At 48.9% G+C, this 27267-nt stretch overlaps 1 protein-coding gene across 5 annotated transcripts in view; it reads left to right on the top strand.

The window, feature by feature from the left end:
• LOC110495553 (neurobeachin-like protein 1) overlaps positions 1–27267 on the top strand; it is a 72913-nt gene that overhangs the window by 32749 nt on the left and 12897 nt on the right. For 2 of the 5 annotated variants that reach the window (XM_036982392.1, XM_036982391.1), the window contains exons 9-36: positions 455–646; positions 1264–1411; positions 1773–1879; positions 2243–2332; positions 7459–7542; positions 7657–7755; positions 8110–8684; positions 8932–9064; positions 9212–9331; positions 9457–9763; positions 10326–10411; positions 10549–10638; positions 10906–11092; positions 11180–11313; positions 13762–13921; positions 14422–14524; positions 14731–14890; positions 15917–16075; positions 16361–16520; positions 17615–17703; positions 19627–20205; positions 21201–21376; positions 23206–23365; positions 23578–23706; positions 24043–24222; positions 24631–24759; positions 24950–25099; positions 25346–25503. In XM_036982392.1, coding sequence (XP_036838287.1) covers positions 455–646; positions 1264–1411; positions 1773–1879; positions 2243–2332; positions 7459–7542; positions 7657–7755; positions 8110–8684; positions 8932–9064; positions 9212–9331; positions 9457–9763; positions 10326–10411; positions 10549–10638; positions 10906–11092; positions 11180–11313; positions 13762–13921; positions 14422–14524; positions 14731–14890; positions 15917–16075; positions 16361–16520; positions 17615–17703; positions 19627–20205; positions 21201–21376; positions 23206–23365; positions 23578–23706; positions 24043–24222; positions 24631–24759; positions 24950–25099; positions 25346–25503 — 4844 coding nt within the window. Of the gene's footprint in view, positions 1–454; positions 647–1263; positions 1412–1772; positions 1880–2242; positions 2333–6736; positions 6827–7458; positions 7543–7656; positions 7756–8109; positions 8685–8931; positions 9065–9211; positions 9332–9456; positions 9764–10325; positions 10412–10548; positions 10639–10905; positions 11093–11179; positions 11314–13761; positions 13922–14421; positions 14525–14730; positions 14891–15916; positions 16076–16360; positions 16521–17614; positions 17704–19626; positions 20206–21200; positions 21377–23205; positions 23366–23577; positions 23707–24042; positions 24223–24630; positions 24760–24949; positions 25100–25345; positions 25504–27267 lie in introns of those variants that run through there. The other 3 variants (XM_036982395.1, XM_036982393.1, XM_036982394.1) reach the window with 2 other exon arrangements.

The raw sequence follows: 27267 nt of genomic DNA, 5'->3' as shown, positions 1-27267 counted from the left end.
TTAAACTGTAGCAGGACATTTAGTGGTATATAACCATCCTTTAAACTGGAGCAGGACATTTAGTGGTATATAACCATCCTTTAAACTGTAGCAGGACATTTAGTGGTATATAACCATCCTTTAAACTGTAGCAGGACATTTAGTGGTATATAACCATCCTTTAAACTGTAGCAGGACATTTAGTGGTATATAACCACCCTTTAAACTGTAGCAGGACATTTAGTGGTATATAACCATCCTTTAAACTGGAGCAGGACATTTAGTGGTATATAACCACCCTTTAAACTGGAGCAGGACATTTAGTGGTATATAACCACCCTTTAAACTGTAGCAGGACATTTAGTGGTATATAACCACCCTTTAAACTGGAGCAGGACATCTGCTTGTGAATGCTTTCTGAAGCATGTAGAGGCCGTAGAAAGCGTTTATGAAGGCTCCCTCCCTCCCTCCACAGCGTAATGCTCTACTAGCCATCTCCCCAGCCACCATGGAGGTTCTGCTGCGTGTGCTGGGGGACTATGAGGGGGGAGACATGGACGGGGAGGACTGGGACAGTGAGGCTCCAGACCGGAAGTCCCTGCTCACCCTGGGCTGTCTGAGGGAGGTGGTCCACTCCCTCCTGGCCAGCAGCTCAGACCAACGCCAGGTCACTAGAATTATATATATATATATTTTTTAACATGGATTGGTTTTCTTTTCCCAGCTCAATAAATTTCAGTTAACAATAGTTTAGGAACTTTCACAAATCATAGTTAAAAAAAATCAAATCATTCATGATAGTAATAGAATACAATTTCATATTTATGTAAACAGGTCAGTGCTTTTAGAGTGACCAGGGGTGAGAAGTAGTGTGTATGTGTGTATACTGCTATACAAACAGGTCATAAAGCATGATTTACATTATTCATTATTAACGTTGGTTTCTGCATGTGACTGACGAGGCTTCTTCTTTACAAACTGGGATACTCTTTTTGGTTCCCAGAACAATGTTCTGGAGTACTGCCAATTGGTCTGAGGAGGAGGTCACAGTCACCAGCACAAACCAAGATAAAGTTAGAGTCGATGCTATCTCTTCAGACAACGTCATTTATACTCACACTATTTAGGGTGTTGTTCTGACAAGAGCCAGATGGTTGACTTTATAATGTTTTTATCTTCAGATTTTTTAAATAATATGTATATTGTTGATTTCAATTGGCTGATTCAATTTGCTAATGTAGCTTATTTGAAGTGTAATAAAATAACATTAATTCATTCATACAGGTGGAGATCGGCTCGGTTCTGGAGAACTACTTCAAACTGCTCAACTCTGATCCGGCGGCAGCGGCCGTGCAGCAAGGGGTCAAAGGTCATAAGGTGCTGGGCCGCCACTGGGAGAGCCGCTTCGTAGCGCTGCAGGTGCACATGCTAGGTGAGTGACCGAACCCGGATTGTCATGTACGCCACAAAGCTGCAATAGCCCACTGAGCTAAAGCCTAGGCATTAGCTCAGGAAGCTAACGCAAGTCTTTAAGTCTCAGACAAGGTTACTCTTTATACCAGTGTGGTTTACTGAACTACTTACATTACCACTAGCACCTAGTATAGGTTGAGTATTGACCACTGTCACCTGACTTCTGATTTCCATGATTTATGAAGCACTTAGAGAGAGGCCTTTATAAATAGTTTATGAAGGCTCTCGCTCTCTCTCTCCTCCTCTCTTTCTCTTTCCCCTTATCGCTCTCTCATATCCCATTCCCCTTTTTCTTCTTCTCCTGTGTCTGTGACCTCCAGACACTATCAGGGATATGTTCCTGTGTTCGGACCGTCCCGTCCTGCAGGCCATCTTCCTCAACAGCAACTGCTTCGAGCACCTGACACGCCTCCTACAGAACAGCAAGGTATGGTCTCGCGCAGCCCTGGCACAAAGGACGTTGAACATGAGGATTGGGGGGGGGCACGTCTTAGCCTACTGTTTATTGTGTGTGTTTTTCCTCAGCGTATCAAGGTAACTCTGTCTAGGAAGCATAGTGTTACCTTACACTGTGCGTGAGCCTTTCAATACAGGCTCACTGTGCATGTTATGACACTTAGTGCTGGAGCACTTCGGTACCACTAACCCCCCCCCCACCCAGCCCCTCTGTGAGTCACAACCTTTACCTTCTGACCCCCATCCACCACTCTTTTCTCTCTCCCTCACCCTGCCCCCCCCCCCCCCCCCCCCCCCACCACCACCACGTCCTGTTGTTGGTTCAACTCTGCAGCTGGTTAATGCTAGGTGCACGACAGCAGAGAAGGACCAGAAAGATTTCACCAACAGGTTACTGACAGTGACAGGAGAGAGTGACACCCAGGTATACTGCCACCCTGTCACCACCGTCACTCACGCCACCACCGTCACTCATACTATCGTCACCGCCATCCCCGTCAAGATGGCCACTCCATGACAAGATGTACATCTGTGCTGCCCTGTAGTCAGAAACAATCAATCAATCAATCAATCAATCAAGCAGTCACTCAATCAAGCAGTCAATCAATAAATTAAACTGTCTCTCAAGCTGTCATTCAATAAATTAAGCAGTTACTAAATTAAGCAGTTACTCAATCAATCAATTAATCTGTCTATCAAACTGCCAATAAATTAAGCTGTCAATCTGTCATTCAATCAATCAAGCAGTCTATCAAGCTGTAATTCAATCAATTAAGCAGTCTTTACAGTAACATTTGTCTGAAATTACTTCAAAGTAACTTTTACAGAATGTAGCCCGATCTCCAAAAGGCAACAACATCACCTGCAGTGTGTGGTCAAACCGTCCCCCCTGTTCAGTGTTATTCACCTGGCCTCCCCTGCACTCACACACACTCACTGGTACCCTTTAATGTAGCTTTGCAGTGTTCTCTTGACATACAGTGGTCTGTAGTGTGTCTCTTGGTCTGTAGTGTGCTTTAGTCACAAAGACTCACCTGTAGTGAATCATCTGTAGGCAGACACTCACCTGTTGGTCTGGTTATCATGCGGCCAGGTGATTTCACACACTCTACAAAGTATTCCTTTGTAGTCAGGCAGAGTTTGAGCACCTGTAATCCGATACTCCGACTCTGTGTAAATGGCCACCCATGGTTACCTAGCAACCTGACCACAGTCAGACCTATGCGGTCTCCTCTCCTATAGGTCAGCTGTGGAATTAATGAATGAAGATGAAATGCTTTATTCATCCATTTTCCTTACAGTCCACAGACATGTCTTGTTTTATTACCCAACCTGAGAGAGAGACACACACACACACAATGAAAGAGTGTTGGGCCAGTAACCGAAAGGTTGGTGGTTCGAATACTCGACCCGTGAAGGTGAAACATCTGTCTGTCTCCTTGAGAAACGTACTTAACCCTAGTTTTCTCCAGGGGTGCCTTACTACTATGGCTGACCCTGTAAAACAACACATTTCACTGCACCTTTTTGTTGTTGTTAACTCAACAAAAAAATTAACGTTTGGCAACTTATTTTCAGCAAACTTAACATGTGTAAATATTTGTATGAACATTACAAGATTCAACTACTGAGACACAAACTGAACAAGTTCCACAGACATGTGACTAACAGAAATGGAGTAATGTGAACCTGAACAAAAGGGGGTCAAAATCAAAAGTAACAGTCAGTAACTACATTGCATCTCCTCATGGACTGCACCGGATTTGCCCGTTCTTTCTGTGAGATGTTACCCCACACTTCCACCAAGGCACCTGCAAGTTCCTGGGCATTTCTGGAGGGAATGGCCCTAACCCTCACCCTCCGATCCAACAGGTCCCAGACGTGCTCAATGGGATTGAGATCTGCGCTCTTCGCTGGCCATGTCTTGCAGGAAATCACACACAGAATGAGCAGTATGGCTGATGGCATTGCCATTCTGGAGGGTCATGTCAAGATGAGCCTGCAGGAAGGGTACCACATGAGGGAGGAGGATGTCTTCCCATCCCTGGACCCTCCACCTCCAAATCGATCCTGCTCCAGAGTACAGGCCTCTGTGTAACACTCATTCCTTCAACGATAAATGCGAATCTGACCATCCACCCCTGGTGAGACAAAACCGTGACTCGTCAGTGAAGAGCACTTTTTGCCAGTCCTGTCGGGTCCAGCGACTATGGGTTTGTGCCCATAGGCGATGTAGTTGCCAGTGATGTCTGGTGAGAACATGCCTTACAACAGGCCTACAAGCCCTCAGTCCAGCCTCTCTCAGCCTATTGCGGATAGTCTGAGCACTGATGGAGGGATTGTGCGTTCCTGGTGTAACTCGGGCAGTTGTTGTTGTTGCCATCCTGTACCTGTCCCGCAGGTGTGATGTTTGGATGTACCAATCCTGTGCAGGTGTTGTTACACGTGGTCTGCCACTGCGAGGACGATCAGCTGTCCATCCTGTCTCCTTGTAGAGCTGTCTTAGGCGTCTCACAGTACGGACATTGCAATTTATTGCCCTGGCCACATCTGCAGTCCTCATGCCTCCTTGCAGCATGTCTAAGACATGTTCATGCAGATGAGCAGGGACCCTAGGCATCTTTCTTTTGGTGTTTTTCAGAGTCAGTAGAAAGGCCTCTTTAGTGTCCTAAGTTTTCTTAACAGTGACCTTAATTGCCTACCGTCTGTAAGCTGTTAGTGTCTTAACAACCGTTCCACAGGTGCATGTTCATTGTTTATGGTTCATTGAACAAGCATGGGAAACAATGTTTAAACCCTTTACAATGAAGATATGTGAAGTTATTTGGATTTTTACGAATTATCTTCAAAAGACAGGGTCTTGAAAACAGGGCGTTTCTCTTTTTTTTTGTTGCTGAGTTCATGTGAAACATCAAATAACTGTCAGTGCACGCATTAAAACCCCCATGACGCATTAAAACCCCCATGACGCATTAAAACCCCCATGACGCATTAAAACCCCCATGACGCATTAAAACCCCCATGACGCATTAAAACCCCCATGACGCATTAAAACCCCCATGACGCAGTAAAACCCCCATGACGCAGTAAAACCCCCATGACGCATTAAAACCCCCATGACGCATTAAAACCCCCATGACGCATTAAAACCCCCATGACGCATTAAAACCCCCATGACGCATTAAAACCCCCATGACGCAGTAAAACCCCCATGACGCAGTAAAACCCCCATGACGCATTAAAACCCCCATGACGCATTAAAACCCCCATGACGCATTAAAACCCCCATGACGCAGTAAAACCCCCATGACGCATTAAAACCCCCATGACGCATTAAAACCCCCATGACGCATTAAAACCCCCATGACGCAGTAAAACCCCCATGACGCAGTAAAACCCCCATGACGCATTAAAACCCCCATGACGCATTAAAACCACCATGACGCATTAAAACCCCCATGACGCATTAAAACCCCCATGATGCAGTAAAACCCCCATGACGCATTAAAACCCCCATGACGCATTAAAACCCCCATGACGCAGTAAAACCCCCATGACGCATTAAAACCCCCATGACGCATTAAAACCCCCATGACGCAGTAAAACCCCCATGACGCAGTAAAACCCCCATGACGCATTAAAACCCCCATGACGCATTAAAACCCCCATGACGCATTAAAACCCCCATGACGCAGTAAAACCCCCATGACGCAGTAAAACCCCCATGACGCATTAAAACCCCCATGACGCATTAAAACCCCCATGACGCATTAAAACCCCCATGACGCATTAAAACCCCCATGACGCATTAAAACCCCCATGACGCATTAAAACCCCCATGACGCAGTAAAACCCCCATGACGCATTAAAACCCCCATGACGCATTAAAACCCCCATGACGCAGTAAAACCCCCATGACGCATTAAAACCCCCATGACGCATTAAAACCCCCATGACGCATTAAAACCCCCATGACGCAGTAAAACCCCCATGACGCAGTAAAACCCCCATGACGCATTAAAACCCCCATGACGCATTAAAACCCCCATGACGCATTAAAACCCCCATGACGCATTAAAACCCCCATGACGCATTAAAACCCCCATGACGCATTAAAACCCCCATGACGCATTAAAACCCCCATGACGCATTAAAACCCCCCATGACGCATTAAAACCACCATGACGCATTAAAACCCCCATGACGCATTAAAATCCCCATGACGCATTAAAACCCCCATGACGCATTAAAACCCCCATGACGCATTAAAACCCCCATGACGCATTAATACCCCCATGACGCATTAAAACCCCCATGACGCATTAAAACCCCCATGACGCAGTAAAACCCCCATGACGCATTAAAACCCCCATGACGCAGTAAAACCCCCATGACGCAGTAAAACCCCCATGACGCAGTAAAGACTTAGAGTAGACCTGTTGGTTTACAGAGCAAAGCTACAGTACAATGAGAAGAACTAATCAGCTAGTTGTCCTGTCGTGGAGTGGTCTCTTGTTCTCTCTTGTTGCTACCCATCATTCATTCATTTTCCTTTTCCTCGTGTCATTCTTCTACCCTCTTCTGTTTCCTCCCTTATGACATCTTCCCCTCCCTCCCTCCCTGTTGGTTTTCTCTGCTGGTGTCATGTGGGTTTCCAAATGGAATGCTGTCACCTCATCTGTCTTGTGTTACCATGGAGATCGTGGCTAGTGTCTTGATGGACGTCCATGGCCAAGGTGGTCTGAACATCTGTCTGAGATATATATATTTCTGTGGGTTTTATTTTCTGTTTATTTTCTTTCACCACGGACAGACCCTCTCCAGCCGGTCCGAGACACACTGAATGTTGTACACTCTGTTAAAGGGAGAGAAAAGAAAGATTTGGAGAAGGGCAGAGCTGGACAGAGGATGTGTGTGGGTGAGGGTGTGTGTGTGTGAGAGGGTGTGTGTGAGGCTGAGCCAGTGTGTCTGTCGACCGGAGGAAGCGTTGCTCCTCCGTGTGTGTTGGTGTTCCTCTGTGTGAAGGAGAGAGGAATATATATTCTTAAGATATTGTGTTTTGGTGAGCCCTCAGAGCTTCCTGCTCCAGAGAGTACTGTGATATTAGTGAGACAATGACTCTTGACGGGAAAGTGCCATTTTTCCTGGTGTTGTCTGGAGCAGAAAGGCCTGACGTGTCTGTTTCCTCTTTATATCAAGGGCAATAAGAGCAATGAGCACCTACACTGCAGCTTCTGTCCACGAATAATCAGACACTAAACCTCTGCAGTGATTACACACACACACACACACACACACACACCAACAGCCTCCTTTTATTCCTGCGAGTGGAGTGAGGTATCATTAAGCATGATGTCAATGTTATATTCGTAGAATGATGATCATTAAATAATGATTTGATAAAAACGAATCATTCATTTTGTTTGCATGAAGGCAGGGATAAAAAGGGGCTAGTTTCACTCACGTACAATCCTGCACACACCTCCCTGAGAGGTTAAGGAAATGGGGATTGGCTCAGGAGAAAGATTGACAGGTCTGATATCGTCTCAGGTGTTTCAAGGGCGACTGGACTCTCTCGCCGTGGCAACCATCAAAGCCCTGACGACGGTGATGCACAAGTCACCTGCTGCAAAGGTGAACCACACACACACACACACACACACACACAAAACCCTTCCAACATATCCATATATATATAGATTGATCCACACAAACAGTATTGCTAACAGTTTAGTCCCGCCCCTACAGGAGGTGTTCAAGGAGCGGATTGGCTACACTCACCTGTTTGAGGTTCTGGTCTCCCTGGGCCAGCCCTCCAGACACCTGCTGAAGGAACTGATGAATATGGTGAGAGATTCCCTCGGTCACTGGAGTTCTTCTCATATTAAAGTACAACCTATTTCCCATAGTAGACTACTTTTGACTGGATTTTACACTCATTTTTAATGCCACTGTAACACAAGGCATATTGCTTTTTTAATTTAAGGCCTTAAACCAAAATGCAATCACAAGCCTTCTACTGTCTATACACTGATTATGGGAATATTGTCTTCTGGCTCATAGTCACAGGAGCATCACTCTACATGGAGAATAGGGTTGCATTTGGGACATTAAACCCCCTGTATCTCTGTGCACCTACCCGCTATGTGTCATGTCTGCCCACTCTCCCTCTCTCCTTCCCCGCCCTCCCCTCCCTCTCAGGCTGTGGAGGGTGAACACAGCTCGGTGGGTATCCTGGGCATCAGTAACGTGGAGCCCCTGCTCCTCCTCATCCAGTGGCTCCCAGAGATGGACTCTGCTGAGCTGCAGGTGTTCACTGCCGACTGGCTCCGCCGCCTCTGCTGCATCAACCGACAGACGCGCGCCACCTGCGTCAACGCCGCCATGGCCGTGCGGCTCCTCGCCACCCTTGGGCACCACGCTCGCCTGCACCGGGCGTGCGCTGAAAGCCTTGTCAGTTTGCTGGGGTCGCTGGGGAGCCAGTCGCTGAGCGGCGGTGAGCTCCTCCAGTTACTCAGGCTTCTGAGGCCGCTGGAGCCCGGGCAGGCTCACCCGTACGTGGGCCCGGTGTTGAGGGCGGTCCTGGGCATGGTGCGGAAGCAGGGTCTGGAGAGCGCCATGCAGTACTTTGATCTGTCGCCCAGCATGGCTGGCATCGCCGTGCCGATGGTGATGCGCTGGCCAGGCCCCGCCTTCAGCTTCCTGGCCTGGCTCTCATTGGACCAGGACCAGCAGGGACTGCCTGGCAAGGGAGACAAGAGGAAGCAGCTGTACAGGTGAGAGACGGAGGGTGAGAGAGAGACGGAGGGTGAGAGAGAGACGGAGGGTGAGAGAGAGACGGAGGGTGAGAGAGAGACGGAGGGTGAGAGAGAGACGGAGGGTTGAGTGACCTAGGGAGAGGGATGGATGGAGGTGGATGAGGTAGAGATGGTGGTCGAGGGAGGGAGAGGGACGGAGAGACAGGAGGATGGGGAGAGACAGGTTAAGAGTGTGTAACGTGCTCTGTTGTCTGTTCCTCTGTAGTTTCTTCACCCCGGGAGGAACGGGCTTGGAGGCCTTCATCAGTTCAGCAGGGGTACTGGTGGTTGCCGTGTGCACCAAGAAGGAGTACATGACAGTGATGCTACCAGACTACTCTTTCTGTGACTCACTCTGGGTGAGTGACATCACTTTTCTGTAGGCATGACTGTGTCATAGAATTAAACATAGACCACTAGAATAGATATGTCTCCATGCTCTGTATGGCTGGCTGCCGACAGGGTGAATTGTGGGAGATTGAGTCTTGTGTGTGTTCTGCCCACAGCACAGTATAGGTGTAGTCCATGTACCGGGGAAGAGGCCATTTGGACAGAGTCTAGTTTACATCTATGTAGATGGACAGCAGAAACTGTCAGCACCACTCAAGTACCCAACCATGACAGAGGTGAGAGTTACCATGAATTACATTGTGTGTGCGCGCGCGTGTTGTTTATATAATTGTACATTTGTGTGTATGTTTTTGCCCGTGAGCTCATATTCAGTTCCCTGACTGTGTTTTTGCCCCCTCAGCCTTTCACCTCCTGCTGCATCGGCTCAGCGGGCCATCGGACCACCACGCCACCCCCCTCCCAAATCCCAGACCCCCCCTTATCCGGAGCGCCCCCTTCCGCCCGCTCCTCCCTGGGGGGCATCCTGTCGACCCAGGGCTGGGGGAGCCTCCTTGGGGGCAAGCCTGAGTCGGTCACCAAGTTGATCTCTGCGGGGACGCAGGACAGCGAGTGGGGCAGCCCCACCTCCTTGCGGGGCCAACTGGGTAACGTCATGGTGTTCCACGAAGCACTGCAGCCCAACCACGTCAAGGCCCTCTGCAGCCTCGGTGAGAGAGATGGGGAGAATCTAAATAGCATTTCCGTGATTCCTCGCATCCTCTCTTCTCGCCTCTGTTTCAACCTACTGGATGAAAAGGTCAGGAGGGAGGGACCTCTGATGTTCTCATCCAAATGGGTTTTGAGGAGGAGGCGACGAGAGAGGACGCAAGGAATCAGGGAAATGCAGTTGGGTTTCTCCCATATAACTATTTTAAAATGCATCCCTGAACGAACCTTCCTCCCTTCCTTGAGATAATCTCGATAATCCCAATAATCTGACCGGGATTGGATTATTGAAGCCAATGGACTCTCTCCATTGATTCTCTCCCTGAAGTGTGCATCCTCTTCATGCTTTTACAGGCATTAGATTGATGTGAGCATTGGCTGAGAAACTTTCCACCATATTTTTCACACCTCTTCATTTCTGTTGGAGTCTCGTCAATCAGATGTTGTCAGAACAGCGATTTCTTCAAAGGAAGGAAGGATGCGTTTCATGAGCATTGGAACACGGCCAGGGACAGGGTTATAGTCATGTAATCTTATCTTTGGTTGGTTTCCTTCTCTTCTCAGGGCCAAACTGCATTTCTCCTTTCAAGACCCAGGAGGCGGAGCTCGGTGACCTCACAACTAAACTTCTGCTGCACTACTCCCCCAAGGTGATTGGACTAGGCTACTGTCAGTCATTTACCTCATTACGCCACGCCCATGCTTTATTATTACAGTCATGGATGTTAATGACTTGTCAGTTGTGACAGGCGGTGTAACAAGGAAATATGTCTCCTGGTTCCTACAGGCTTGTCGGAACCCCATCTGTTTGGACCTGTCCCCCAACCTCCTCCATGGGCGTCTGACTGGGAACAAGGTTGTCAACTGGGACATCAAGGTACGATTTAACAACGACAACCTATTCTCCTCATTATATTGTTGAATATTTGATTGGATGGTTGATGGGTGGTATGTAGTGTAGAGGTTACATAAGTCAATCAGTAGCTGCAAGATTGCTGGTTCCAATCCCGGCCAGGCAATAGGGTGTTGTCTTGGGGGATTGTTACAGGGCAAAATTATATTCAATGCCGTCTCTGATTATTTCCCCTTTCTGATTCTGCCTCTGGTTAATTTTCCCCTTTCTGATTCACACTCCTGTGTTCAGGATATGATCAACTGCGTGGGAGGTCTACCTGTCCTCTTCCCCATCCTGGAGCAACTCACCCTGATGACCCCTGAGAACCACACTGCTGCCGACCCCACGGGGTCAGAGTTCATCAGCCCCACCCCTGACGCGGCCACCTCCCCTGGGGACGGGGACTGGGTCATCCTGCCCTCCAACAGGTCCTCGGGTGAGTCCTCAACACAAAACATGTTTAGCTTTAGGTGATAATACAAGCATTACAGTAGCATTACAGTTATTGAACTGTGTGTTTCAGAGGCGCGTCTGGAGAAGAACCTGGTTGCCACGTTCCTGCTGGTGCTGAAGCACTTCCTGCAGCGTCACCCCATCAACCAGGAGAGCCTGCTGCACTCCCATGGAGTAGCCACCCTGGGGGGACTGATGCAGAAGGTTTAGACACTCTGTTAACGCTTTCTCTGACTCTTTCGTTCTCTTTGTTCATGTAGATGATAGTAAAGTGACAATGCATAGATAATAAACAGTGAGTAGCAGCAGTGTAAAAAAAGGGGGGGGGTTGTCAATGTAAATGGTCCAGGTTGCCATTTGCTTAATTGTTGAAGAGGGAGGTGTTCAGTCCCGGGGTCCTTAGCTTAGTGATGAGCTTTGTGGGCACTAGGGTGTTGAACTCTAAGCTTGTAGTCAATGAACAGCATTCTCACATAAGTGTTCCTTTTGTCCAGGTGGTGAAAGGCCAGTGTTGGAGTGCAATTGAGATTACATCATCTGTGGATCTGTTGGGGCGGTATGCAAATTGGAGTGGGTCTATGGTTTCTGGGATAATGGTGTTTATGTGAGCCATGACCAGCCTTTCAAAGCACTTCATGGCCACCGAAGTGAGTGCCACAGGCGGTAATCATTTAGGCAGTTTACCTTGCTTCCTTGGGCACAGGGACTATAGTGGTCTGCTTGAAACATGTAGGTATTACAGATTCGGTCAGGGAGAGGTTGAAAATGTCAGTGAAGACACTTGCCAGTTGGTCCGCGCATGCTTTGAGTACACGTCCTGGTAATCTGTCTGGGCCTGCGGCCTTGTGAATGTTGAACTGTTTAAAGGTCTTGCTCACATTGGCTACGGAGAGCGTGATCACACAGTCGTCCGGAACAGCTGGTGCTCTCATGCATGCTTCAGTGTTGCTTGCCTCGAAGCGACCATAAAAGGCATCTAGCTCGTCTGGTAGCCTCGCGTCACTGGGCAGCTTGCAGCTGGGTTTCCCTTCATAGTACGTAAAGGTTTGCAAGCCCTGCCACATCCGACGAGTGTCAGAGCCAGTGTAGTAGAATTCAACTAGAGAGAGAGAGAGAGAGAGTAGATGACTAGAGAGAGAGTAGATGCAAATCAATTTATAACACTTTTGACATGTGTTTTTCTGGATTTTTTTGTTCTGTCTCTCACTGTTCAAATAAACCTATTTTAGACTGATCATTTCTTTGTCAGTGGGCAAACGTACAAAATCAGCAGGGGATCAAATACTTTGTTCCCTCACTGTACGTACGGTCACTGTGGGGGGGGGGGGGACGTCGTCGATGCACTTATTGATGAAGCTGGTGACAGGTGGTATATTCTCAATGCATTGGATGAATCCTGAAACATATTCGAGTCTGTGCTGCAAAACAGTCCTGTAGCGTAGCATCCGCGTCATCTGGCCACTTCCGTATTCAGCAAGTCACTGGTACTTCCTGCTTTAGTTTTTGCTTGTAAGAATTATGATCAGATGTGCCAAATAGAGGGCGAGGGGGAGCTTTTGTATGCGTCTCGGTGTGTGTGGAGTAAAGGTGGTCTATAGTGTTTTGTGACATGCTGGTAGAAATGAGGTAACATGGATTTAAGTTTGCCTGCATTAAAGTCCCGCCCACTAGGATGAGTATTTTCTTGTTTGCTTATGGCCCTATACAGCTCTGTGAGTGTGGTCTTAGTGCCAGCATCAGTGTGTGGTGGTAAATGGACTGCTACTAAAAATATAGATAAACTATCTTGGTAGATGGTGTGGTCTACAGTTTATCATGAAGTATTCTACCTCAGGCGAGCAATGCCTCAAGACCTCCTTAATATTAGACATTGCGCACCAGCTGTTATTGACAAATAGACACCCCCCCCCCCCACCCCTCATCTTACCAGACGTAGCTGTTCTGTCCTGCCGATGCAAGAAAAACCCAGCCAACTGAATATTATCCGTGTCGTCGTTTAGCCACGACTCGGTGAAACATAAGATAATACAGTATGTAATGTCCCGTTGGTGGGATAGTCTCGTGCGGAGGTCATCCGGTTTATTCTCCAGTGATTGCACGTTGTCCAGTAGAACGGATGTTTGAGGCGGGTTACCCACTCGCCAACGACTCTCACAAGGCACCCCGATTTCCGTCCCCTGTATTTCCGTATTATTTTCACGCGAATGGCGTGGATTTGGGCCTGGTCTCGGAGAAGCTGTATATCCTTCACGTCAGACTCATTAAAGAAATAATCTCCGTCCAGTTCGTGGTCAGTAATTACTGTTCTGATATCCAGAAGCTATTTTTGGTCATAAGAGACGGAACCAGCAACATTTGTACAAAATATGTTGCGACCAATGATAAAAATAACACAAAATATCACAGTTGGTTAGGAGCCCGTAAAACGGCGGCCTTCCCCTCCGGCGCCGTTATCAACTCTCTCTGGCTCTTTCATTCTCTATTCTATTCTCTGTCTCCTATTTCTCTCTCTCGCCTGTGCTCTCTCAATCTCTTTCCACTCTCTCTTTCTGTCATTCTCTCTCTACTCTCTTTGTCTCTGTCATTCTCTCTCTACTCTCTCCTCTCTTATTGAGTCTCTCTCTTGGCGTGTGTGTGTTTCTCTCTGTGTAGCTGCCTGCCAGTCTGGTGGATGTGAGTGTCTTGGTGTCTGCTCAGCTCCTGGTGGAGCAGGTTACCTATGAAAAGAACCAGCAGCTGCTGCAGCAGCTCCACACACACCTTCTGTTCAACTTCAGCATCTGGAACCTGGGAGACTTCCCCCTGCGCATCGGTGAGCACCTGGGACCATGGGTCTGTGTGAGGGGGGGTTCACGTGTTAGTCGATATGAGAGTGTGATTGGTTACAAATCCAGGAACAAGTTGAAGTTTGTTCCACCTGAGCAAGTCAGAGACCACTATAATGACACACCACATGTGTTTGATGGACCCTTTTTGTCTACTTCTAATGCCACCTTCACATGCTAGTCGGAACTCTGAGGTTTCGGACTTCCTAACTGGTTGAACGTGGCACGTGTATAACTTCAACCAGTTAGCCAGTCGGAAATTTCAGAGTTTCCTAGTTCCGACTGGACCGTGAACGCGGCATAATGCCTCTTAAGGGGAGAGTAATCCAAAAGTAACTGACAGTAATCAAATTAAATTAGTTTGGGTATTCCAAAAGTTCTGTTACTGATTCCATTTTTGGGCAGGTAACTAATGGATTACTTTTAGAATGTAACCTATCCATCCCTGTGTGTGTGACTCTTGTCAATCTTTCTCGTGGTGATGAAGGTCACATCCAGTACATGTCCACCGTCATCAAAGAAAACAGGAAGCAGTTCCGGAAGAAATACGGAGTTCAATTTCTACTGGACACCATTCGCCTTTACTACGGGTGGGACTCCATCTCCCAGAATGCTTAGCTTCTGGTTTTTACTCATGATTCATAATTGTCCTACTCTAGCTCCATCTGTTACATGAGATGTATGTATTGTAATAACTGTACAAGTTCTACAGTCAACTTGATTTCTCATAAAATAATATTTATGTTAAACGTGTTTTTTTTTTTTTTTTTTTAATAAGTGATTCTAAATCTGTCAGTAAGAGTGTCAGCAGGGAGGGAGATATTAGTGAAGACGACAATCAGACCATCCGATCGTCCCTCTGCGGCCTCCTGAAGTATTACATCAGCAAGGGTATGACCCAGGAGGAGATGCACAGCATTCTGGGATACATCGCCGCCATCGGAGACGAGGAACAGGTGAGGGATGGATGGAAGGGAGGAACGGACAGATGACGGGTCCATGACTTGTCAGAATCTTTGTCTCTGTTACAATATTAACACTAATGAAGCCATGCATCGTATCATGGATTAACATGGATAAAGCAGATGTCCTGTAGTCAGAGGACTCCACTCATATGAGTAACATTGAAGATGAGATGGTTAATAGACTGGCTATTACCCGATGTGGAAGACCGAGTGCAATTCAACCTCTCTCACTTATTGACCCTCTCTGAATAAGCCCAAGTTGTCTTCAATATCCATGTACTGGAATATCACTTAGAAATCCTATGAGGGCCATTGCTGTGGTGCCTATGAGGGAACAGCTGCCTGCTCTGTGCCTAGCACAGTGGTGAGGGCTGTGTGTTTCCAGCCTGCGGCTACACTAAGGACCGCCCTGGTCTCTGGCCTGCTGGTTACCTAGGCCTCTGGAAGAAAGCCCCTAATAGCCTTCAGCTGGCTGCTCTGTTTAACTGACTGCGGCAGGCCTCTGTCTCTCAAGGCCCAGCTTCCCATCCACTCACTTCACACAGGATTTATACGCCTGGCATTCAATGAGGATCTGTTTCCTGTGTGTCCGTGTCCTTCCTCTCTCCCTCCTTTTCTACAGCTCTTTTTCCTGTTTGTCTTATCCTCTTACATAGGTTTCTATACACGGCCTGTGACATCATGGCATGTGACCATATGCTCACTGCAATGTCAAGTGTTCATCCTCCACAGTTTGTCTTCTCTCCATCCGACCCATTATTAGGCTGTTCAGTCCCTGAAACCACACTCGTCATTTACTTGCGCTCTCCACTTAATTCAATCCTAGTGTGTGTGTGTGCGTCTTGGTGGAGTTGCTAACTTTGTGTGTGTGTGTGTGTGTGCGCGCCTTGGTGGAGTTGCTAACCGTGTGTGTGTGTGTGTGTGTGCGCGCTCCTTGGTGGAGTTGATAACCGTGTGTGTGTGTGCGTGCGTGCGTGCTCCTTGGTGGAGTTGCTAACCGTGTGTGTGTCCCTCTAGCTGTGTGGAGTGATAGAGTTGCTGCTCAGTCTGCTCCAGACCAGTGCTGCCAGGGACCAGCTTTTCCTGCTTCTGTTTGAGCCGGGGGCGGCCGACTCCTGCTACGCCCTGCTGCTCAACACCAAACACTCAGACCGCCTCCGAGAGCTCGTCTTCAAGGTGAGGGACCTCCTCACACATACCAACACACACACGGGAATGTTCAAGTGTGTTGTGGTTTTGACGACTTCCGAGTTTGTGTTGGACACGGAGAACTTACTGGCCTAGAAATGTTCTGGATTTAAAAAATAATAATTTTTAATTACTTTGAAAATGTGGAGTAGGTTATGTTGTGCAGATGAGTCAATACTTTCACGAGGTAGTATACAAGACCCTTCTCTTTCAGACATTGAATGCTGCTCATGTAACATCATTTAATGGTCTTTGCCGTGTGTGAGAGTCCAGATGTTTGACCGCATGCTGCGCTGCGACCGTGTCTATGAGAAGAACAAGCAGAGGCTGAAGCTGAGGGAGGTGGGATACTCTGGTCTCTCCCTGCTCTTCTCTGACCTCCACGTCACCCCCTCCCTCGTCAAGAGCCTGCTCAACCAGGTGCTCCACACAGGTGGGTGACGGTGTCCCTCCCACCCCTTCTCTCACCCTGTCAGTGTCCATTCAAATATGTTTCTGGGGACTAGATCACTACGGTTGGAGACGGCTCTTTCAACAGCCAATCATCAACATTGTTTTTCAATTCAATAAAACATTTTTTAAATTTATTTTACCTTTATTTAACTAGGCAAGTCAGTTAAGAACAAATTCTTATTTTCATTGGCGGCCTAGGAACAGTGGGTTAACTGCCTGTTCAGGGGCAGAAGGACAGGTTTGTTACTAGTCCAACGCTCTAACCACTAGGCTACCCTGCCGCCCCAAATAGTTATTGTGTCCGAAGGATAATTCATTGGCAACTTAACAAATACATACAAAACAGCAAACAAATTCAATTAGTAAAAGGCACTACAAATGTGTTTGGTGATTTAAAAAATAAAACATCTATATATATATTTATTTTACCCAAGCAATATCTACAGTAACACAGGTAAAGTGGTTTCATTTCATTGGCCAATAAAAAATAATGAGAACTGACTCCGCTTCACCCGGCTGTCCCTATAGACCTTTGTAGATGTGGTGTTCAGCCCTTGCATAGTTTTGATTGGCTGGCTCTACTCCCATGACTCCATTGGAGTTTGATTTAGTGGCCAATCAATGAAGCGTTGAGGGTTAATTGATTGGCGGGAGTGCGGCTGAAGTTGGAGGGAGTGTAGACTGCAGAGAATGGCTTCCTCTCTATAAATAAATGACTGAATGAATGGCTGGAGAGAGTCAGGGCGGTTCTGCAGTGAGGTTTGTATGGGCAAAGGGCAGGAAATCAATGTTTCTCCAGTGTACTTCAGGTTATTGTTTTACCCATTCAGCTATATGGACAGATCAATCAGGGTTATGTTCAGCTGGGAGAAAACGTTTTCAAACAGTGAGGTACTTCCTGAACATGCTTTTCTGCCTTCCGTTGAGATATGTTTTTATACGGTGCGCCCTACTGAACATATTATGGTGTGGCCCAACAGGTAATAAGAGATTCAGTCAATGTGTACTCCACTAAATTATATGGCTATGGCTTATCATGTTGACCTTTGACCCCCCCCCCCCCCCCTCCCTTAGATCATGTGGTGAGCTACAAGGACCTTATGGCCCTGGTCCAGCTGACTCACCGGGCCGGGCCCAGCGTACGCCTGCTCGTGTGCAATAGGGTGAGGGAACAGAGCACACACACTAGGTTATTAAAACGACACACATCCCCCCGGTTCTCAGGGTAGAAACAGACATCTTCCTACATACCAGATGTTGATATCCATAGTAATTAAATCACTACATCAACCATAAATGGATGATATTACTTTGAAATCTTTGGAATGAAGGCATTATAAAAGGGATTATAAACTTGTGCTAAAATATCTGGTTTTGATCTTCCTAAAACTCTATCCCCCCTCTCTATCCATCCCCCCTCTCTCTATCCATCCCCCCTCTCTATCCATCCCCCCTCTCTATCCATCCCCCCTCTCTATCCATCCCCCCTCTCTATCCATCCCCCCTCTCTCTATCCATCCCCCCTCTCTCTATCCATCCCCCCTCTCTCTATCCATCCCCCCTCTCTATCCATCCCCCCTCTCTCTATCCATCCCCCCTCTCTATCCATCCCCCCTCTCTATCCATCCCCCCTCTCTATCCATCCCCCCTCTCTCTATCCATCCCCCCTCTCTATCCATCCCCCCTCTCTATCCATCCCCCCTCTCTCTATCCATCCCCCCTCTCTCTATCCATCCCCCCTCTCTCTATCCATCCCCCCTCTCTCTATCCATCCCCCCTCTCTCTCCATCCCCCCTCTCTATCCATCCCCCTCTCTATCCATCCCCCCCTCTCTATCCATCCCCCCCTCTCTATCCATCCCCCTCTATCCATCCCCCCTCTCTATCCATCCCCCCTCTCTATCCATCCCCCCCTCTCTATCCATCCCCCCTCTCTATCCATCCCCCCCTCTCTATCCATCCCCCCTCTCTATCCATCCCCCCTCTCTATCCATCCCCCCTCTCTCTATCCATCCCCCCTCTCTCTATCCATCCCCCCTCTCTCTATCCATCCCCCCTCTCTATCCATCCCCCCTCTCTCTATCCATCCCCCCTCTCTATCCATCCCCCCTCTCTATCCATCCCCCCTCTCTATCCATCCCCCCTCTCTCTATCCATCCCCCCTCTCTCTATCCATCCCCCCTCTCTCTATCCATCCCCCCTCTCTCTATCCATCCCCCTCTCTCTATCCATCCCCCTCTCTCTATCCATCCCCCTCTCTCTATCCATCCCCCCTCTCTATAGCCATCCCCCCTCTCTCTAGCCATCCCCCTCTCTATTCATCCCCCCTCTCTATCCATCCCCCCTCTCTCTATCCATCCCCCCCTCTATCCACCCCCCTCTCTATCCTTCCCTCCTCCCCCTATCTCTATCCCACCTTCCCCCCTCTCTATCCTTCCTCCCCCCTCTCTATCCCCCCTCTATCCTTCCCACCTCTCTATCCTCCCTCTACCCTTCCCCCTCTCTATCCTTCCTCCTCCCCCTCTCTATCCCACCTTCCCCCCTCTCTATCCTTCCTCCCCCTCTCTATCCCCCCTCTATCCTTCCCCCCTCTATCCTTCCCACCTCTCTATCCTCCCTCTACCCTTCCCACCTCTCTATCCTTCCTCCTCCCCCTCTCTATCCTTCCTCCCCCACCTCTCTATCCTCCCTCTATCCTTCCCACCTCTCTATCCTTCCCCCCTCTCTCCCCTTCCCCCCTCTCTATCCTTCCCCCCCTCTCTATCCTTCCTCGCTCTCTCTCCCCTTCCCCTGCCTCTCTATCCTTCCTCTCTCTCTCTCCCTCACTATCATTCCTTCCCTCCCTGCATCCCTTGTTCTTTCTCCATCCCCCAAAAAAGATTAAATCATTGATGACATAAATAAATAACATAAGCATAATACTACATAATACTACATAATACTACATAATACTACATAATACTACATAATACTACATAATACTACATAATACTACATAATACTTGAATAATAAATAACAGGTCAGTAATGTTGAATGGACAATAATGAATACTTGGGTAGTAATACTACTGCTCTCTCTCCCTCTAGCTGTACCAGCTCCTCCAGTCCCAGCAGGACGCGGCGCGGGAGATCTCCAGACAGCTGTGCTGGCAGGAGACCCTGATGAGGCTGTTCCTGCGCTCCCCCTGCGAGGGCGGCCCGGGGCGGGGCGACGCTGCCAGCACCTGCAGCCTGGACCTCAGCCGGGGCAGCGGCAGCCGCCTAGAACTGCCCCTGGAGAGGAGGGGCCGAGCAGGCAGCGCCGGGAGACTGGTGGATGAAGACCGCCTCAGCATGAGCTCCAGAAGATCAGTGGATAGTCTTGAAAATGGGGATGTGCTTTCGCTTCTGGACACGCCCGTTAGTCAGATTGGGGAGGGCCTGTTGCTCAAGCCCTGGGCGTCTGGGGGAGGGAAAGCAGGGGGGTTGAGTTTGGACCTGTCCCACATGAGTGCCTACGAGGGCGGGGAGAGCGGCAACCAGACGCCGGGGAGCATGGTCAGCACGCCATCGCCGCTGGAGGCATCAGTCAAGGCCTTCCCAGATGCCTCGGCGGCGTCCCTCACCGAGGACAGCTTCCTGTTCAGCGACAACATGTCGTTGGGGGAGTCGTTCAGCTGTGCTGAGGTGAGACACCTGTCTATAGTGGTTTCCTCTCCTCTTCATTGTAGCTAGCCAGTCACAGTGGCTGTATATCAATAGATAAAAGTGGTTTCCTCTAGGTGGTTTCCTAAAGGCTCTAGGAAGTCTGACTAGTCACAGTGGCTGTATATCAGTTGTATAAATTGTCTTCCTTTCCTTCAGCTGCTCAAATTGGATATTTGAAAGCTAATTCCTGGAAGGGATCCAGATTACCCTATTGGGGGCTTGTGTATCCACCCTATTGGGGGCTTCTGTATTCACCCTATTGGGGGGCTTCTGTATCCACCCTATTGGGGGCTTGTGGATCCACCCTATTGGGGGCTTGTGGATCCACCCTATTGGGGGCTTGTGGATCCACCCTATTGGGGGCTTGTGGATCCACCCTATTGGGGGCTTGTGGATCCACCCTATTGGGGGCTTGTGGATCCACCCTATTGGGGGCTTGTGGATCCACCCTATTGGGGGCTTGTGGATCCACCCTATTGGGGGCTTCTGTATTCACCCTATTGGGGGGCTTCTGTATCCACCCTATTGGTTTCCACTGTGGTGCCAGAGTGTTCCTATGTCCCTCAGGTCCTCTGATCCCCCACAGACTTATAAAGAAATATAAAGCTATAAAATGTCACTGCCTCACTAGGGAGCCACCTCTCCCTCTCATCTATAGATGGGGACAATCTCAATTTGCGTTTCCTTGGCTCCTCGCGTCCTCTCTCCTCGTCTCCTTCTCAAAACCCAGTGGATGAGAAAGTCAGAGGTCCTTATGTTTTGAATGGGTTTTCAGAATGGGGTGGGGAGAGCGGACACGAGTAGTCAAGGTAATGCAATTGAGATTCTCCCATGGGACTGTCGTCAGTAGGGCCAGACATGGGGGGGTCAAACCACACCATGGAGGCTGGGGGTGGGAGGGAACCCCCTCTGTGTTTGTCTATCTGTACCTGGATGTGACTCTCACTGACTCCCTCCTCTCTGTCTCCCCCTAGCGGACGGAGGAGGAGCTGTCTCGCATGCTGCTGGAGATCGTGCTGTGCGTAATGTGGCGAGGCGTGGAGGGCTCGGACGATGCCGCCTGGCTGGAGCGGGGGCAGGTGTTCTCTGCCCTCACCAAGCTGGGCACTACCAACGAGCTGCTGCTGCCTGTGGACCACATCAAGCTCAGGTGGACACACTGGCAATTTTTACGTTTGATTTATTTCATTCTCAGTTGACAAGACTGAAAATATGCAGAATGCACAGTTCCATTTAGACAACAAACACGAGATATTACATTCAATTAAAAAGGTTCAGTCTCACAAAGATATTAGTTTAAAAAGACCCATTTTGTTACAAAAAATGATTGAGGAGGAGTAGGAACCAGCCTGCAGGGTGATGTGACGACTATAGTGAGGTGTAGGAACCAGCCTGCAGGGTGACGTGATGAGTAGGAACCAGCCTGCAGGGTGACGTGAGGAGTAGGAACCAGTCTGCAGGGTGACGTGAGGAGTAGGAACCAGCCTGCAGGGTGACGTGAGGAGTAGGAACCAGCCTGCAGGGTGACGTGAGGAGTAGGAACCAGCCTGCAGGGTGACGTGAGGAGTAGGAACCAGCCTGCAGGGTGACGTGAGGTGTAGGAACCAGCCTGCAGGGTGACGTGAGGAGTAGGAACCAGTCTGCAGGGTGACGTGAGGTGTAGGAACCAGCCTGCAGGGTGACGTGATGAGTAGGAACCAGCCTGCAGGGTGACGTGAGGAGTAGGAACCAGCCTGCAGGGTGACGTGAGGAGTAGGAACCAGCCTGCAGGGTGACGTGAGGAGTAGGAACCAGCCTGCAGGGTGACGTGAGGTGTAGGAACCAGCCTGCAGGGTGACGTGAGGTGTAGGAACCAGCCTGCAGGGTGACGTGATGAGTAGGAACCAGCCTGCAGGGTGACGTGAGGAGTAGGAACCAGCCTGCAGGGTGACGTGAGGAGTAGGAACCAGCCTGCAGGGTGACGTGAGGAGTAGGAACCAGCCTGCAGGGTGACGTGAGGACTGTAGTGAGGAGTAGGAACCAGCCTGCAGGGTGATGTGAGGACTGTAGTGAGGAGTAGGAACCAGCCTGCAGGGTGACGTGAGGAGTAGGAACCAGCCTGCAGGGTGACGTGAGGAGTAGGAACCAGCCTGCAGGGTGACGTGAGGAGTAGGAACCAGTCTGCAGGGTGACGTGAGGACTGTAGTGAGGAGTAGGAACCAGCCTGCAGGGTGACGTGAGGACTGTAGTGAGGAGTAGGAACCAGTCTGCAGGGTGACGTGAGGAGTAGGAACCAGTCTGCAGGGTGACGTGAGGACTGTAGTGAGGAGTAGGAACCAGCCTGCAGGGTGACATGAGGACTGTAGTGAGGAGTAGGAACCAGCCTGCAGGGTGACGTGAGTAGGAGGAACCAGCCTGCAGGGTGACGTGAGGAGTAGGAACCAGTCTGCAGGGTGACGTGAGGAGTAGGAACCAGTCTGCAGGGTGACGTGAGGAGTAGGAACCAGTCTGCAGGGTGACGTGAGGAGTAGGAACCAGTCTGCAGGGTGACGTGAGGAGTAGGAACCAGCCTGCAGGGTGACGTGATGAGTAGGAACCAGTCTGCAGGGTGACGTGAGGAGTAGGAACCAGTCTGCAGGGTGACGTGAGGAGTAGGAACCAGTCTGCAGGGTGACGTGAGGAGTAGGAACCAGCCTGCAGGGTGATGTGATGACTATAGTGAGGAGTAGGAACCAGTCTGCAGGGTGACGTGAGGAGTAGGAACCAGTCTGTAGGGTGACGTGAGGAGTAGGAACCAGTCTGTAGGGTGACGTGACGACTGTAGTTGTGGCTGTTCAATGTGTTTAGTGTTCAGTCACATCAGTCTTGAAGCGGGGGTCTGGTTCTCTGGTGTTTATTCACATTTTGTTTGTCTCTCTCTCTTAATTTCCTCCACTCCTCTGTTGTCCTTCTTTCCTCTCTTTCTATCCCCATCTCCCACCCTCCCTCCCTCTCACCCAGTCTGATGGAGAGGATGCTGGAGTGGGCTGTGACTGACAACCGGGAGGCCACGGCGGCCATGTTGCCCCAGCACACCGAGAACGCTGTGCGGCTGCTCCACGTTGTGCAGGACTTCCTGCAGGCTGAGGGCCTGGTCAACCCCACCCTGTGGACAGAGAAGGTATTGTTATTAGGAGTAGCGACATCTTTGCCAGTATGTGTGAATGTCATAGTTCAGTGATTTGACATATGAAGACATTTGTTACATTAAAAGCAGTCTATCGCCTAAGAGTGACTGCAATCCACAATTAGGCTTTGTTAAATAATTATAAACCAATTGAGTAACACAAGCCATGTTAGAGGGGATTTGATTCATTGATTGTTTTCTTCTAGGTCCTGGAGGAGACAGTGACTCTGATGGACAGTCTAATGGTGTGGTACTCGTCAGGGGCCCAGTGGCTGCAGCTGTCTCAGGTGGGCCTGAGGCTTCTGTTGGGCTTCATGGCCCAGGAAGACCCCCAGGTGAGAAGCTGTCCAGTGTCACATACACACACTCTTACATGTACATTTGAGTAATTTAGCAGATGCTCTTTTCCAGTGGAACTTAGTCAGTGGGTTCAACTGTACACTTCATACCTCTACTTTCAGTCTACCGGTGGTACTCAAACCTTTTCAGCTTAGTCCGCCTTGAGGGCGACCCGCCTCACACGAAGTCTCATAGAAGGCACTATAACCCTCTATCACGTCCCCTCCCCCCACTACCAGGTGTCACATCTTATTCAGGATGCTAGTCTTTATATGAATGTTTTTATCACCTCCAGATAAGCTGTGTATGTAAGTGATCTCCTCTCCTGCCAGGTGTGTGCCTTGGCCACAGCCAAGCTGAACGGCATCCTGCAGACCAAGAGCGTGGAGACTCAGGACGAGGCGTGTTACCTGCTGGGCAAGGTGGAGGGCATCCTGAGACGCTCTGTAGGGGGGCAGACAGAGGAGACATATATGTGCCTGGTGCCCCTGCTCCGCACGCTGCTCTCCAAGGTACACACTCACGCGCAGGCACATACACACATCCACGTGCAGGCACACACACACATCCACGCGCAGGCACACACACACACTCAAGCTCAGACACAGACACGAAAAGACATGCATGATGAACGGTCACAATGAAGTAGAATCCGTATCAAACATTCCAAAGAGACTTGCTGACTGTATTCTTAAATAACGGCAAAACCTTGGCACATAGACAAAACATTTGTCACACCAAGGGTCGGTGTCTAGGACACAGATTAAACATAGTCCTGGACTAAAGAGAGATTTCAATGGAATCTCTTTTGAATATGCTTTGTAGTCCAGGATTACTAGCCACTAGTCTGTAGTATGTCAATACCTCACACCACTTTGGATTATTTTCTAATCTCTTGTAATATCTTGTTGTGTCTGCAGGTGAACAAGCTGCTGTATATGGAGCTGCACCTCCCCCAGCTGCCTGACACCAACGGCAGCCCCTCCTTCTTCGAGGACTTCCAGCTCTACTGCAACTCCCCCGAGTGGAGGGTCTACCTCGACAAATACGTGAGGAGCTGGTTCAATGCCTTACTAAATCATTGCTAAGTCATTCAACTCTTGAAGAGCAGCAAGAAACGTGTTGAGAAATTTGAAGATCAACCTTAAAGATGAGAAAATACATCAATCTCCGGTGTTGAGAGAGCGAGCCTGAGATGAACAAAAGAAGTAGTTGAATTGGTTCTCTCTCTGTCCTCAGATCATCCCCTACATGAAGCAGTATGAGATTGAGACGTTTAGCCAGGGTCACGAGACCATGGCTCTGTTCTGGAAGGAGTGCTATGAAAGCTTCATGGTCAACCTGCACAAGAGAGAGAGGGAGAGGGGAGAGAGCAAGATACGCTTCCAGGTCATACACACACACACACACCCCACACACACACACACACACAGACACACACAGACAGACAGACACAGACACACACCACAGACACACAGATCCGAGTAAGGTCCACTTCCTATTGAGCTGTCCATAATACTGCTGTATCATGGAAATGAAATGTCAGGCCACAGTAACACAGAGCATATTGCCTTGTGTGGTGTTCTCCACACCAGAACACACTGACTCCCCGTTCCTCGTCCCGCCGTCCCTCAGGAGCAGTTTGTGGAGCCCTTCTCTCGGCGCGGCCGGCAGGAGAACCTGCGATACAACAGCATGCTGAAGCAGCTTCACAGCCAGCACAGCGCCGTCCTCAGGCAGTGGAGAGGAGCACGCCGCAGCCTGGTGTGTGAGAGAGGCCCCTGGGCAGACAGGTAACGGCCACACACACACTATTTATTATTATATATACAGTATTAGATATGATTATAGGACTTCATTGGTCATTACTTCAGCACCCCGGCAAACACATGATCAGCCAAAGAACTGTTGTCCTCCAGTCAATCAATGCAGTTTATTTTATAACTCCTTCTTTTTGTTTTACATCAGCAGTTTATCACAAAGTGCTTTACAGACACCCCTCCTAAAACCCCCAAAGAGCCATCAATGCAGTTTATCACAAAGTGCTTTACAGACACCCCTCCTAAAACCCCCAAAGAGCCATCAATGCAGTTTATCACAAAGTGCTTTACAGACACCCCTCCTAAAACCCCCAAAGAGCCATCAATGCAGTTTATCACAAAGTGCTTTACAGACACCCCTCCTAAAACCCCCAAAGAGCCATCAATGCAGTTTATCACAAAGTGCTTTACAGACACCCCTCCTAAAACCCCCAAAGAGCCATCAATGCAGTTTATCACAAAGTGCTTTACAGACACCCCTCCTAAAACCCCCAAAGAGCCATCAATGCAGTTTATCACAAAGTGCTTTACAGACACCCCTCCTAAAACCCCCAAAGAGCCATCAATGCAGTTTATCACAAAGTGCTTTACAGACACCCCTCCTAAAACCCCCAAAGAGCCATCAATGCAGTTTATCACAAAGTGCTTTACAGACACCCCTCCTAAAACCCCCAAAGAGCCATCAATGCAGTTTATCACAAAGTGCTTCACAGACACCCCTCCTAAAACCCCCAAAGAGCCATCAATGCAGTTTATCACAAAGTGCTTTACAGACACCCCTCCTAAAACCCCCAAAGAGCCATCAATGCAGTTTATCACAAAGTGCTTTACAGACACCCCTCCTAAAACCCCCAAAGAGCCATCAATGCAGTTTATCACAAAGTGCTTTACAGACACCCCTCCTAAAACCCCCAAAGAGCCATCAATGCAGTTTATCACAAAGTGCTTTACAGACACCCCTCCTAAAACCCCCAAAGAGCCATCAATGCAGTTTATCACAAAGTGCTTTACAGACACCCCTCCTAAAACCCCCAAAGAGCCATCAATGCAGTTTATCACAAAGTGCTTTACAGACACCCCTCCTAAAACCCCCAAAGAGCCATCAATGCAGTTTATCACAAAGTGCTTTACAGACACCCCTCCTAAAACCCCCAAAGAGCCATCAATGCAGTTTATCACAAAGTGCTTTACAGACACCCCTCCTAAAACCCCCAAAGAGCCATCAATGCAGTTTATCACAAAGTGCTTCACAGACACCCCTCCTAAAACCCCCAAAGAGCCATCAATGCAGTTTATCACAAAGTGCTTTACAGACACCCCTCCTAAAACCCCCAAAGAGCCATCAATGCAGTTTATCACAAAGTGCTTTACAGACACCCCTCCTAAAACCCCCAAAGAGCCATCAATGCAGTTTATCACAAAGTGCTTTACAGACACCCCTCCTAAAACCCCCAAAGAGCCATCAATGCAGTTTATCACAAAGTGCTTTACAGACACCCCTCCTAAAACCCCTAAAGAGCCATCAATGCAGTTTATCACAAAGTGCTTTACAGACACCCCTCCTAAAACCCCCAAAGAGCCATCAATGCAGTTTATCACAAAGTGCTTTACAGACACCCCTCCTAAAACCCCCAAAGAGCAATCAATGCAGAGGCAGAAGCACAGTGGTTAGGAAAAACTCCCTAGAAGAGTTTCTGGGTGTCTCTCTTGCGTTCAGTTTGTTCTTCAGTTCATGCA

The sequence above is a fragment of the Oncorhynchus mykiss genome, chromosome 7 (assembly GCF_013265735.2).
Source record: "Oncorhynchus mykiss isolate Arlee chromosome 7, USDA_OmykA_1.1, whole genome shotgun sequence".
Lineage (NCBI taxonomy): Eukaryota > Metazoa > Chordata > Actinopteri > Salmoniformes > Salmonidae > Oncorhynchus > Oncorhynchus mykiss.
The sequence above is the reverse complement of the archived record's forward strand: the minus strand, read 5'-3'. Positions and strand labels throughout refer to the sequence as shown.